The 15,358-nt window shown below is 42.8% G+C and overlaps 1 protein-coding gene across 4 annotated transcripts in view; it reads right to left on the bottom strand.

The window, feature by feature from the left end:
• Positions 1 to 15,358, bottom strand: part of UBA6 (ubiquitin like modifier activating enzyme 6) — a 328,373-nt gene that overhangs the window by 245,932 nt on the left and 67,083 nt on the right. For all 4 annotated transcript variants that reach the window (XM_033914779.1, XM_033914755.1, XM_033914773.1 and 1 more), the window contains one exon: positions 14,976 to 15,079. In XM_033914779.1, coding sequence (XP_033770670.1) covers positions 14,976 to 15,079 — 104 coding nt within the window. The remainder of the gene's footprint in view (positions 1 to 14,975; positions 15,080 to 15,358) is intronic.

Genomic DNA, 15,358 nt, shown 5'->3' with positions numbered 1-15,358 from the left:
CTCCCCACTAGTACCTTGTGCTCTATATCTTTCTTTGGCTCGTTTTGCCTTTCTGAATATATGAAGTTACAACTGACTGGGGGATATATCTACAAATTTAGGTTTTTAATTTCACTAATAATGTGCTTCCTTAAGGGTATAAAAAGTGGTGTTTACTCATGTTTTGACAGCACAGGTACTATTAATAATAATAATAACTTTATTCTTGTTTACTGCCCAACCATGAGTTCTGGGCAGTTAACAAACAAGAGGATTGCTCCTGCCCTGACTCACCTCACTGGACCACTAGTGATTAAGGTAGGCCCAGGGGAGGTCTATGCTGCTTCTCCAAGGGAGGGAGGGGATGCGTTGTGATTCTACAGCAAGGAGGGAAGGGGTACTTGGTGATTCCACAGCCAGCTGATAGCCGGGACATGCCCCAATACCTCACCTCAGGAGATGGAGGGATTGCTCCAACCCAGTTTGGCATACCACATCACTGGACCACTAGGATTTAAGGTGGACCCGGGGAGAGACCAGCACTAGGTATGGAAGGGACTTGATACTTTTGTTCATTTCGTTTCAACCAATTTCAAAATAGTAGAGAAAAATAACACGTACGCACAATATACTTTTCACTTTACAATCTGAAAACTGTGAGAAGAACAGTGACTGATACGCCACAGCAGATGAAAATTTTATGTGACAATGTTTTACACCCTGTCATATCTCAGGATCTATGGTTCATATTTTTTGGTTATGAGAATGACAGTCTGAAAAACCCTTAACAGGTGGTCCCAAGAACTCCTGCAGGACCTCTGACTGGGGTTTCAGGACCTCCATCACCTCCACTCATTTGCATTTCGCACTCTCGTGACTTGGGGCTTTTGAACAAGATCTCATCCCTGTTGGTCGGGATTTTTGGGGTTCCCCTGTCCTGGAGGAATCTAAGAAGGCTGAGTCCGAAGCTCCCGCCTCTTCCTCCCATGGACGTTCTTCTGCCGACAAAACAGCACAAAATTGGCATAATACAGGGGCAGATTGGACTGAGAAATCCATAACAGGTTATCCCTGGTCAAAATGAGGGAGTTTGAGGCAGATGAAAGCTTTTGAAAAAAAAAGAAAAAAAAGAAGCTGCTGACGCTTGTTAAAAATCCAAGATTGCCTCCGCCAGAAAAACTTCTTCAAAAATAGCCCCTGGGAGCTTTTCTAAAACTCAAAAAACTTAGAAAAAAGGGTTTTAGAGGTGGGGGAACCTATCTCTATCCCCAAAACCTTCAAGTCTACATTTTTCTGACACTCCCCCCCCCCCCTTGCTTTTTCCCATAAATAATAATGGGAGTACTCACTGTGGCTTCACTAGTGCCTTGTCTGTCAGCTTATAGCACCCTGCCTGCAGTAAAGATATCAACCACTGGAAATATTCTGACTGTCAGTCAAAGGGACTCTGACCGAAGACTCCAACCCCAGTAAATCCATGTAACACATCAGGGGCAGATTATATACAGCTAGCTCCCCGATATCCAAAAGTTTGTTACACTGGAGCCTCATAGCCTGCACTCAAACCTCTGATAAATCAGCAGGCAAGCAAGCTCCCAGGGGAACCGACTCCAAGCTTTCGATGGATTATAAGCAGGCTGGCTCCACAGGTATTCTAAGATATTGGCCTGCGAGCAGCATCCTGCCCTTGTGGGTCCACATCCTTTCCCTGGCAGAGTAGCCACACACACACCCAGCACCAAAGCCACGCAGAAAATTGCAGAGAATACCCAAAAATAATAAAATGAAGTAGAGCAGATCAGAACACACCTTCTTAGTTCACTTGCAGAAGGCAAAACTGAAGAGAGACCTATTCTCCACTGGTGAAGGGAAGGAGTTGAAAGATATAAGTGACAACCTTCTGCAAAGTATGCGACTAGAGAAGAAGAGCTTCAGTACAGAATCCTATATCTTTGCAACAGAAAAACCATTTACAAGCTGAAAGAGCCTTTCAAAAAATTATGGCCAAAAAAACACTGCAATTTGGGATAATTCACTTCCTGTCCCATCCTCTACATCATATTCACTCTCCCACAGAATCCTTCACCTTTCTGTATGGCACCATTTATTTTGGTTTAGTTTAAGGCTTTGGGCTTCTACGACTTTCATGGCCACTCCAACTTATCAGGATAAGCCATCACCATTTTCTCTGTGCTATTCTGGTTGTAAAAAGCTACACTGGGAAAATGTTTAACATCAATTTCTCCTTGAATATATGCATAATCTGAAGGACAGTCAAAGGACATTAATTCAATCTACAAATGCCCACAGTCAAAGGAAAAATAGATTTAGGCTTGCCTGACAGAATGGCCAAAAACACAAATGTTATTCATATAAAAAGTTTCATTCTTACCGAAATTCTAGTATTTAGAAGGGGACACATTGGACACCTCTCTATAAAATAATGGTATAAATGGCCTTGCATTTTATCCTGGTTAATATTTATGTTTAAATGTTTTGAACAAAAAACCACCTCCACTAATAAAAGGCACCATCTTCATGAAAAACAGCTATTTTTGTTTATGGACATGGAAAGCATAAAATGGAAAAGAAAAATGAATGGAGTACAAATGTATGATGGAGTTTCATTTGGCCTCGTGCATTTCCCAAATAGTGGCAATACGAGAGCAGAAAAACGCTGTTTTAGGGATATGCTCATGTTCTATGACAAAAACTTTCTGAGCACTAAGACAAATAAAAACAGATTATGTTCTTACCCTGCTAAGTTCTTTTCCAGTGGAATAGGCGAGACATTCTAGACAAATGGGTAGTGTCCCCATGGCCGCGTGCCATCTGCAGATGGAATCCACTTTGAATTTTTTCTTTGTGCCTCTGCTGTACTTCACTGGGCTCCTTAGCTTCACCTATAGCAGTGGTCTCAAACTCAAACCCTTTGCAGGGCCACATTTTGGATATGTAGGTACTTGGAGGGCCTCAGAAAAAAATAGTTAATGTCTTATTAAAGAAATGACAATTTTGCATGAGGTAAAACTTTATAGTTTATAAATCTTTCCTTTTGGCTAAGTTTTAATAATAATATTGTCATTTATAGCTAAAGAGACATATGATCAAGAAACTGTTTTATTTTACTTTTGTGATTATGATAAACATACTGAGGGCCTCAAAATAGTACCTTGCAGGCCGCATGTGGCCCCCGGGCCGCGAGTTTGAGACCATTGACCTATAGTTAGTGCCCAAGCACTAAGAGCCACCAAATCAACATGAAGTAGAGACACCCATGGCAATCAAGTTCAGCAACAACCATTCTGCTCAAGAAGTAACATTAGAAAATCAACTGCAAATAGCCAACAAAAGCCTCAAAGGAGCTCAGAAACTACTCCTGCAGAAAAATGTAACATTTATACATTATGGGGCTCATAATCGAATCTTAAATACAGCTAAAAACTCTAAAAGACAGGTCATCCAAGTGCCGATAATTGAAACGGCTTTTTGGACATATCAAGGATCTAGGGACATTTTAGTCCTCTGAATCCTGCGGTGAGACCAGAGCTGAAAGGGGCGTTTTTGGAGGAGTGGTTAGAGCGTGATGTGGGCCAACCTAGACTTAGTCATTTTGCCGGGATAATCTAATGTTTGACGAGACTGCCTAGGTGAAACTTATATGTTGTGAGTTAGACAATGTAAAGACAGATATAAGTGCCCAAAAGGTATCGGAAGTGACCAAATAACCACTGCAGAAATAAAGTAAAGACCCCCACACAGACACCCTGTGTTCACTGACCCCGTTGCACCCCCCACAAATTCATAATAAAAACATACATATCTGCCTTTGGAACATCAGCACCTTGCATAGGAAAGCCTAGTAGAGCTGCACAGAGTTGGCTTCAGTAGTCTATGGGGAGGGCTAGTGAACCATACAAAGGAGGATGCCACTAACCACTACATTCATGGTGGAAAATGTGAGCCCATCAAAAAACCCCAAAACCCTACTGTACTGCCATAAAGGTGCCACCTGCAGCCATAAGGACTATTGGGTTTGTAGACAGGTTGGTATAGTGGGTTTTCAGGGTGTTTTCTGATGAGATGTTTATGTGGCACCCTTTTTGTGAAGTTCACAGCAGTGCCTTGTAAGGTGCCCCACTGCTCTGTTGCCATGTCTGGGTGGCCAGTCTATCTCAATACTGGCCCCTCCCACCCCAAAAGGTCTTGTTCTGGGTGTTTGAGACTTGAACAAATTTTTGGTCGAGAATGTAGTATAAAGATAGACATAGTGGCGGTCTGGATGATCAAATGCCTGGATGTACAGATAGGCTATTTTAAAAAAAATTGAACACTTTAGATGTACTTTTCGAGAATGGACATTTTAGCAGTGCCAACTTTGGGCTACTAGCACCCTAAGAACATAAGATTTACAGCTGCTGGGTCAGACCATTGGTCCATCGTGCCCAGCAGTCCACTCAAGCAGCAGCCCTTAGGTCAAAGAGCAGTGCCCTATTTAAGTCTAGCCTTACTTGCGTATGTTCTGTTCCAGTAGGAACTTATCCAACCTTGTCTTGAATCCCTTAAGGGTGCTTTCCCCTATAACAGCCTCCGGGAGAGTGTTCCAGACCTCCACCACTCTCTGGGTTAAGAACTTCCTTACGTTTGTACGGAATCTTTTCCCTTCTAACTTTAGAAGGTGCCCTCTCGTTCTCTTCACCTTGGAGAGGGTGAACAATCTCTCTCTCTTCTAAGCCATTTCCCTTCAATATCTTGAATGTTTTGATCATGTCCTCTCTCAGTCTTCTCTTTTCAAGGGAGAAAGAGGCCCAGTTTCTCTAGCCTCTCGTTGTACGGCAACTCCCCCAGCCCCTTAATACGGAAAAGACCAAACTTTTCTTGGCTAGTCCCAACGACAAAATAACAAACTCATTGCTTCATCTTAATGGTTATGACTACCTGATTATTAAATCTATCAAAATTCTGGGAGTCACACTAGACCGACATTTAACACTAGCAGAACAAACGAACTTAGTGGTACAAAAATGCTTTTTTACATTGTGGAAATTAAGAACCATAAAAAATATTTTGATCCTTTATCATTCAGAATATTGGTGCAGGCATTAGTTTTATCTATTTTAGACTATTGTAGCATCATTTAGGAGCACCCAAAAAAATTCTAAGGAAATTAAGGATAATTCAGAATACAGCTGTTCGACTGATTTTTGGTTTAAAAAAGAACAACCATATTAGTCCATATTTTCATTTACTTCATTGGCTGCAAGAGTATTATTCAAATTTTCCTGTATCTGCTTTAAGCTGATATCGGGATTGTCTCCAGATTACCTTTTCCTCATTTTGTGTTGCACAGACCATCAAGAGAAACTAGAAACTTCTACTTATTTGCTTATCCAAAAATTAATGGGTGTAGATATAAGACCTTCTTAGATTGGACCCTAGAATTTCAAGCTGGCAAGCAACAATCTTGGTTAGATAAATATATTCAGCAAGCTATGTTATCCTATTGCAGTTTTCAGAAATTAATTAAGACCACTTTATTTCGATAAGTTTATTACTTAGTCAGTTTTATTATTGAAATTTTATTTTACAAATATTTGTATTTTTTACTGTATTATTATATTTCACTGATTGTCCAGCTCTTTAGTGTAAACCGCCTAGAACTTTTGGTTATGGCGGTATAAAAGAATAAAGTTATTATTATTATCCATTTTTGTCACTCTTCTCTGGACCCTTTCAAGTAGTACTATGGCCTTTTTCATGTACAGTGACCAGTGCTGGACGCAGCACTCCAGGTGGGGGCATACCATGGCCCGGTATAACGGCATGATAACCTTTTCAAATCTGTTCGTGATCCCCTTCTTAATCATTCCTAGCATTCTATTTGCCACCGCACATTGCGCGGACGGTTTCATTGACTTGCCTACTTCCAAGTTTCTTTCCTGGGGCTCTCTTCGAGTATAGCACCGGACATCCTGTATTCGTGCATATGATTTTGGTTTCCAACATGCATCACCTTGCACTTATCCACGCTGAACCTCATTTGCCATTTTGCGGCCCATTCCTCAAGCGTATTTATGTCTCTTTTTAGGTCTTTGCAATCCTTCTGTATCCTCACTACTCTGAATAACTATGTATCGTCTGCAAATTTAATCACCTCACTCGTTGTGCCAATTACAGGCCTGAGCACCGAACCCTGCGGCACTCCACTCGTGACGCTTTTCCAGTCCGAGTATTGTCCATTTACCCCCACTCTCAGTTTCTTATCCGCCAACCAGTTTTTAATCCACGTGAGTATATTGCCCTCAATACCATGGCTCACAATTTTTTGAAGTAGAAGTTCATGCGGAACCTTGTCAAACGCTTTCTGAAAATCTAGATATACAATGTCGACCGGGTCACCCTTATCTATCTGCCCATTTACTCCTACGAAGAAGTGCAGTAAGTTTGTCAAGCAAGATCTTCTTTGCTGAAGCCGTGCTGGTCCTCATCAATTTGTGTCCGTCAAGGTGATCGATGATGCGGTCCTTTATCAGCACCTCTACCATCTTTCCCGGTACCGGACTTAGATGTTTCTTTTGATTATGGCTCTCTGCTCTGCCTAACCCCCAGGAAACACTTTGGAGAAGAATAAACAGTTTGAGACAGTAGGCAGGCGCAGGGAGGGAGTCTAGAATGTCTCACCTATCTACTGGAAAAGAGCTTACCAGGGTAAGTGCATAATCTATTTTTCCAGTGCAATAGGTGAGACATTCTAGACCAATGGAACGTACAAAAAGCAGTCCCCAAACAGCTAGGGTGGGATTGCTGCGCTGGCCTGTAAGACTGAGGACCTAAAGGCAGAGACCTATCTCGCTGCCACATTCACTCTGTAAAACTTGGCAAAATATGTGTAGAGAGAACCACGTTGCCGCCCTGCAGATCTCCTCAGAGGAGACAGCTCTAGCTTCGGCCCATGTCGAAACTACACTCCTGGTAGAATGCGCCTTGACAGAAATGGTAGACTGTTTCCCAGAAAGAATATAGACTGACAAAATGGCCCTACAGATCCATCTGGAAATCATGGCCTTGGAAGTGGGAGTGCCCCACTTAACCGAAAAAGTCAGCACAAACAGATTTGTCAGAGAGACAAAATTCATTAGTGACCTCCAGGTAGCAAAGCAGCACTCTGCACACAACCAGTTTCTTCAAAAGATATCTTGTGCATTGGAACCAGTAGGCTGAAAAGCAGGCAAACGCACTTCCTGATTAACATGAAAAGTCAAAACCACTTTCAGCAGGAAGGAAGGAACCGTACGCAAGGAAATCCCAGTCTCTGAAATGCAGAGGAATGGCTCCCTACAAGAAAGGGCCTGGCGTTACGAGCCGTGCTGAGGTAAGTGACCAGAAACATGGTTTTGAGCGTCAAGTCCAAGAGAGAAGCATCCCAAAAGGGTTCAAAGGGAGTCTTGGAAAGGCTAAATAGTACCAGGTTTAGGTCCCAGGAAGGGAACAGCGGCTTGACCGGCAATCTGATGTGAAGAGCCCCTTTCAGGAATGTAGCGACATCAGGATGAGACCGCCAAAGAGGAACGATGATCCATGGCTCTAAAACAAGAGAGCCCAGCCACTTGTACCCAAAGAGATGCCACAGTGAGGCCTTTATCAAGAGCAGCCTGAAGAAAGGCGAGAATAACCGAGATCAGAGATGACTAAGTCTCCACCTGATCCTGAGTGCACCAATGTTGGAAAGCTTTCCATATTTTAGTGTAAGCAGAAACCGTGGACGATTTCTTAGACTTGAGAGAAGTATGTCAACAACCACAGTAGAATAGCCTTGTCATAAGAGCAAAGAGACTCGGATATTCCATGGAGACCAGACCCTGCATAAGCAGGTCTGGATAGGCGCTCAACCGAAGGCCATGACCCTTGCGAAGATGCATCAGATCTTTGTACCACAGTCTGCAAGACCAATATGGAGCCACCAGAATGACACAGTCCGGATGGGCCAAAACCCGCAGAACTCCTCGGCCTATCATGGGCCAGGGAGGAAGGACATACAGGAGAATCTCTTGAGGCCATGGCTGCACTAGAGCATCAAAACCAGCGCTTCCGGGCTCAGATCTTCTACTGAAGAAATGATTTGCTTTCTTGTTCTTTGCCATGGCCATGAGTTCGATTCTGGGCCGGCCCCAGTGTGGCACTAAGGCTCGGAATGCCGCTGTGGATAGGGCCCACTCGCCTGGATCCAGAGTCTGTCTCCTGAGAAAGTCAGCTTGAACATTGTCGACTCCCGCCACATGTGCTACTGATAGTGCCTGGTTGTGATGTTCCTCCCATAGAAAAAAGTTGGGTTTCCTGAGCCAGAGGGGTATTCTTGGTCCCTCCCATTGACACAGGCTACTGTCATCGAATTGTCAGAGAAAACCCCGACGCTTGGCCCTCCAGAGTCTTCTGCAATTGCATCAAAGCCAGTCTAACAGCTCTCAGCTTCAATCAGTTGATTGACCATTTCCTCTGAGAGGGTGTCCAACTCCCCTGAATGGGACGATTGCAGTGGGCTCACCAACCCCAAAGACTGGCATCCATCATCACCATGATCCATCTGTAGCGGAACACCCTTGCAGAGCGAATGAGGGAGAAGCCACTAATACATGTTAGACCAAGCCTCAAGAGTCCAGGGAAGACAGGTCTTTAAAGCATCCCTGTGCAGAGCCCAGCGAGAGTGTATGGTATGCTGGAGCAGATGCATATGCGCCCTCGCCCATGGCACTACATCTATTGTGGTTGCAAAAAAAAAAAAAAAAATACGATCATGTTTCCCCCCTCTTGCACAAAGCACATTGACTACCAGTAGAACACAGAATCAGCTATAAAATCCTCCTCCTAACATTCAAACCCATCTTAAGTAACTAGTCTGAATTCATTGACAGTCTTCTCATTGCTTATAGTCCAGCTAAAGCTCTTCGTTCCATGACTCAGAACCTTCTTACTATTCCATCCTTAAAGCATATTAACACAATGAGATCAAATCTTTGTAGTGACCGCACCCTCCCTCTGGAATTTCATACCCAAATTATCTACATGAAGAAACATCCCTAAATCATTTCAAAACAAAGTTAACATTTCTATTCCATGATGCTTTTGAACCATAACTGCCTTTGTAAGCGCTAAATTACATCGTTTTATTATAAGTACTACCCTACCTATTATTTGTCCCTCATTTGTTCTCTTTGCTCAGAATATTGTAGGTCTTACCTTTTTCCTTTTATTTTCGTTTGTCCATGGTTTAAGTCTTTTGTTGTACTAACTATCCCCAATGATGTCATGTATTGTTAAGTTTTAACTTTGTTTTACGGTTGGTGTATGTTGTATAAATTTTTATAATTTTACACCGCTTAGAAGTTTGATTAGGCGGTATAAAATTTTTTTTAATAAACTTGAAAATTTCACCTGAATATAGTCCCACACTGAAGGAACTGGGAGCTCCAGAAAGAAAATAAATCTGGGCACACAGCTTCAGTCTGCGCACCTCTGGAAGATAGACACAGCCTGCAAACATGACGAAGAGAACTCCCAAATATTCCAGCGACTGCGTGGCCGTCAGCATGTTTTTCTGTAGTTCACGATCCAACCCAGGACCTCCAGCACCTGGATCACCTGATCCACCATGTGCCGACTCTCAGACCCTGCAGACCCATTTTTCACAGGCAAGCTGCTATGACCGCCTTGGTAAAGTTATGGGGAGCCGTTGCCAGCCCAAAGGGCAGAGCCGAGAACTGATAATGCTATTCTAGGACATGAATGCACAAGAACATGCAGTGATCTGGAAATATAATGTGCAAGTAGGCTTTCGTAAAATCCAGAGAGGCAAGGAACACTCCCGATTCCACCGCTGCAATGACTGATCACACAGTCTCCATGCAAAACCATGGAACCTTGAGAGCCACATTCAAGTGCTTAAGATCCAGATTAGGCCTCAATCTTTGGAGCCTATTTTTGGCATGATATATAGAATATCTGCTAGAGCAGTGTTTCTCAACGCGGTCCTGGAGTACCTCCTAGCAAGTCAGGTTTACAGGATAACCACAATAAATATGCATGAAATAAATTTGCATATAATGGAGGCAGCGTATGCAAACCAAGTTTATGCATTTTCACTGTGGATATCCTGAAACCCTGATTGGCAAGGGGGTACTCCAGGACCGAGTTGAGAAACAATGTACTAGAGCCCAAGAGTTTGGGCAGCACCAGCTCTATAGCTTGAATATCCAGCAAGCGTTGAACAGTTGCTTGAACTTTGAGTGTCTTGTCCAGCCAACCCACGGGAGAGTTCATAAAACAATCTATCAGAGGTCAGGCAAATTCTAGTTTATAGCCCGACCGAATAATGTCCATGACCCACTGGTTGGATGAAATGCGAACCCAGGCGGACAGAACGCTGGGAGTCAGCCCCCTATCTGTAGAGAGGCATCCCTCAGCCTGGCATCATTGTGCCTTTTTGGTAGAATGCAGTACGAGAGGCAGAAGGCTGGAACCACCTGTGCTGGAATATCTAGGAAAATCTCTGCAACATGGCACTCACATACAGGTGGTATTGCCGGGAGTCACAAAAATTAGAATGAACAGAACCTCTAGACGTCCTGGGTCTGCTGTCAGACAGGGTTTTAGGGCACTGGTCCACTACAGAATTCATGAGGTCCTCAAGACCCTTGCCAAACAATATCTACCCCTTAAAGGAAAGTCAAGCCAAAGTAGCTTTGGACGTGGAATCAGGATCCAGAGCATCCTGTAGGCAGAAAGAGTACATCGACACTTTTACCAAAACCCACAAAAGGTCATACAATGCATCAAAAATATAACTTCACCCAGACAAAAGAAGCTGAGGAGGAAGATCCAGCCTCACTCTCCAGCGTGCTTAGTCGAGAGAGACAGGCATGTGTGACAAATGACACCAACGCCGAATCAGCCTTTATGCCAAAGGTAGTGGAATCAAAAAGCCTCCAGGGGACCACATCCACACGGTGATCCTGCATATCTTTAAGCACCACACCACCTTCACTGGGTAAAGAAGTGTGCTTAGTAACCTGCGCAATCAAAGAATCCACCCTCGGCTGACCCAGAAGCTGTTGGCACTCCTGTGCCAGACAATACAAGCAAGACATGGCCATCGCTATCTTAAGAGCACCTTCCGGAGAATCAAATTGCTCTGAAATTAGAATATTCATATTAGGGTGCCAGAGAAAGATGGAAGACTGCGAGCACAGACCACAAAACAAGGAGGAAGAAGTGGATGGAGGCAATTGAGTGACTAAATTCAACTCCTGCAAAGAATATGAAATAAGATCTGGTAAAGCCGCAGACTTAAATAAATGCAGAACCGTAGGATCATCCCCAGGTTCTAAAACCCCAGAGGGAACCACAGATCCAGAACACAGTCCCTGATGATCTGACCCAGGAAGCACTGCGCCTATAAATAAGGGGTCAGCAAGCTGGTCATCAACATCAGGATCCTCCAGATCAGGATCAGGCAGCGCCGGAGAAGCAGTGGACTGAGATGAGGACGTGTCCATAGAAGTTATGCCACTGAAAGATGCATCTGAGGCAGAGTGAGACTGCGCAGGGGAAGGATGCCTGCTTTGAAACTCATTCCACAAATGTTTCATAAATTCAGAGAAAGCCTCCAGCTCCTAGAGCCACCCTTTGACAACTTAACTTTGTGTTTCTCGGGCTGCAGCGGGTCCACAGCTAGAAGCACAGAACTAGCAGCTGTGCCAAGCCCCGAAAACAAAGAAGACTGTCCCACTGGGCTAGCCGAGTGTTTAGTCACCTGCTTCAACATGGGAGAGGTCAAGCTGGACGCTGCTACCTCTCCCGGTTGCGCCACATGGCACTTGGCGCAAGGATGCTTTTGAGGCACTAAATTTGCACAATCCTGGCAAGAATTCACATCAGGAGCGCCCAAGGACTTCATCCTAAAAGGTTTTGAGGCAAAAATTGCAGATTTTGGAGAAGCAAGGAGCTTTTTGGAAAAAAAAAAGAGAGCTAAAAATCCAAGATGGCCACCATTAAGAAATTTGTGCCAAAAACAGGATTTTTTTTATATTAAACTTTAAAAATGGCAATTTTAGGATTTTTCAGGTGGGGGGAAATACAGAGGGACTTGCAAACCCTCAAAACTTCAAATTTCAAACCTCTCTCCAATTCACCTCACAGATTGTTACAGCCTTTACTCACTGTGACCTGCAGCGTGCCTCAGCTCTTTCAGTAGCTGGACCCAGAAAATCAATGCCTCATGCTGGGAATGCATCTGCAACGCTGATCTACGGGCTGCCAGTCAGACCCTATGCCTGACTGTACCTCCACCTCTGTGGACCAATGGATGCGCTCAGGGACGGACGGAGGTGAGAAGACGCAGCGAGCAATTTGTGAAACACAACCAAGTCTCCAATGGATGCTAAAGAGACTGCGCTTGAATCCTCATTTGGCAGAAGGAGACGACCCCGATCTCCTATGAAGTAAATGCAGGCTGGCTGCCAGGTACCACCAAGTATTGGCCTGTCAAGTTGCAGACACAAGTTAGAGTGATTTTAATGCAAGCAGAGCTTAATAATTGCTCCCAGCACCAGAAACCCCCAAAAAGGAACGAAAAACACACTGAATAAAATAATAAATTATGGAGAGCAGAACAACATACACCTACAGGCAAGAATAAAGAAAAACTGTAGATGGAGCTAAGAAGTCCAGTGAAGTACAGCAGAGGCACAAAGAAAAAATCCGGAGTGGATTCCTTCTTCTTTTTTTTTTTTTTTTTTAATTCTTTATTCATTTTATGTTTTACATCAAGTGCACAGAAAGTAACAACAATTTAACTAACACATCACTTGAAATTCCACAAACTTTTTCATCCCACAAAAAACAATAAAAAAACTGAGATTAATACAAAACACCGCCGTTCGACTAATCTTCGGACTAAGAAAAAACGACCACATCAGCCCCTACTATAAAAAGCTGCACTGGCTTCCAATTGAAGCGCGAATACTATTCAAATTTGCTTGCACCTGTTTCAAGCAAGTCTGGGGACTAGCACCTTCATACCTACAAACTCACTTCATCCTACACAACCCCACACGAGCGACCAGAAACAAAAACATATTTGCATACCCAAAGATTACGGGCTGCAGATACAAATCATTCCTGGATAGAACCTTTAAGTTCCAAGCGAACAGACAGCAAGTTTGGCTGAAAAACTACATAAACGAACCCAACCTGTCTTACAGTGCATTCCGCAAATTGATCAAAACCGCCCTATTCGAAAAATTCACGGACTAAAATCGTCCCCTCCCACACTAGGACTCCCCTCCCTTTAAACGCCTTTCTTTCTTTCTCAAGATACAGTGCATTCCGCAAATCGATCAAAACCGCCCTATTCGAAAAATTCACGGACTAAAATCGTCCCCTCCCACACTAGGACTCCCCTCCCTTTAAACGCCTTTCTTTCTTTCTCAAGATGCCCCTCATGTACTCAGATATTCGCTATCCATAGTACTCCAATTCAAATGGAAGTTCTAAAGAAATACTCAGTTACTCATTACCCATTGAACCCCAATCTGTAACTTTCCCCTCTTCACTATTGTATTATATTTAGACTCATTGTACGATACTGTATTAGACTTATGTATGGTGTTGTCTTTAGACTTATTGTATTGTATTATATTTAGACTCGTTGTATTATATTGTACGGTGTTGTATACACTCATTGTATTGTATTGTATTGTATTGTTTTGTTTTGTCTTGTATTGTATGTTGACTTATTGTATTGTATTGTGACCTTGTTATTCGCTGAATGTCCAGCCTTCTTACAGTGTGAACCGCCTAGAAGTCACCTGACTATGGCGGTATAGAAAAATAAAGTTATTATTATTATTATTATTATAAAATTTATCCCCTTCCCTCCCACCAGGGCTGTGGAGTCGGAGTCGAGGAGTCAGAGGAAATTTCGGGTACCTGGAGTCGGAGTCGGAGTCAGAAGTACAAAAAACTGAGGAGTCAGAACATTTATCTACCGACTCCATTTTTGAACTTGGCATACCAATCACAAGCGATTCTTTCAGCTATAGCACCCACTATATACACAGCACAAATGTTGCGAGCAGCTTCTGCGGCCTTAGAACCTTGATTAAAAGCAAAAAGAAGGTGGTGTCGAAATTGCTCATTTCTCTCAACTTGACATTCCATTTTAACGATCTGAAAATTAACCAGTGCTGTGGAATTGGAGTCGGAGTCGAGGAGTCTGAGGAAATTTCGGGTACCTGGAGTCGGAGTCTGAAGTACAAAAAACTGAGGAGTCAGAGTCAGAACATTTATCTACCGACTCCACAGCCCTGCCTCCCACCATACTAATATTAAATACATATAATATAATAAATTCTTCCTTCCCTTCATAACAAATATTGAAATCCAAACCCCCCCCCCCATTCTTTCATTTATGTTAATCAGGGAAAAATGATATCTATTCATTACAATAATTTATTAATGGCCCACACACATCCTTAAATTTATTAAAATATCCTTTTTGAACAGCTAATGTTCTTTTCATTTTATATATATGACACACTGATCTCCACCAAAAACTATAATTCAATCTGTTCCAATTTTTCCAATTATACATTATTTGTTGAATGGCAACTCCTGTCAGAATCAGTAAAAGTTTATTATTATTGGAAGATATTTGGCTCTTGGCTCTCCTGGACATGCCAAATAAAACTGTGTCATACGATAATGCCACATGAGTCTCTAGCAAACAATGGAGTGGATGCCATCTGCAGAACACTACCCATCTGTCTAGAATGTCTCACCTATTGCACTGGAAAACAGCATTTAAAACCTCCACACATGACCCACTTACACCAGTCTTCAATATTTGGTAACCTACCACTTTATGCTCTTCAAGTTCAATAGACATTGCAAAACAAGCAAAAGCATTTTGTGGGGTGGGGGAGGGGGATAAAAACACATACGAAATGGAATGTTTTTGGTGTCTTCCTTTGGATAGCTATTCCTCCATGTAAGTATGGCTTCAGAGCTGATGTATTTCCAATACTGAAAGAATAGGGTGATACCACTGAAAGAACAAAGAAATATGTATTAACCTAAATGACACAGAATGCAATCCTAAAGTCCTGAGAATACTTTCTTTCACTGATACTTCTTTATTTACAGGGCTTGGGGAGGGCAAAGGAGAAGTTAAAGTACAACACATCCAGGAGAGATAGATACTATATAACACTAGAAGTGTGCTTTCATTAGTGCACATTAGGCTCATTAGAACATCTTTCAAAATTTTGTGCTTCCTAAATTGATTTAATATGTTTTAATTCATTGGCTAGTGTGCATTAAAATC

The sequence above is a fragment of the Geotrypetes seraphini genome, chromosome 1, assembly GCF_902459505.1.
Source record: "Geotrypetes seraphini chromosome 1, aGeoSer1.1, whole genome shotgun sequence".
Lineage (NCBI taxonomy): Eukaryota > Metazoa > Chordata > Amphibia > Gymnophiona > Dermophiidae > Geotrypetes > Geotrypetes seraphini.
Note: the sequence above shows the minus strand (reverse complement) of the source record. Positions and strands in the feature narration are given on the sequence as shown.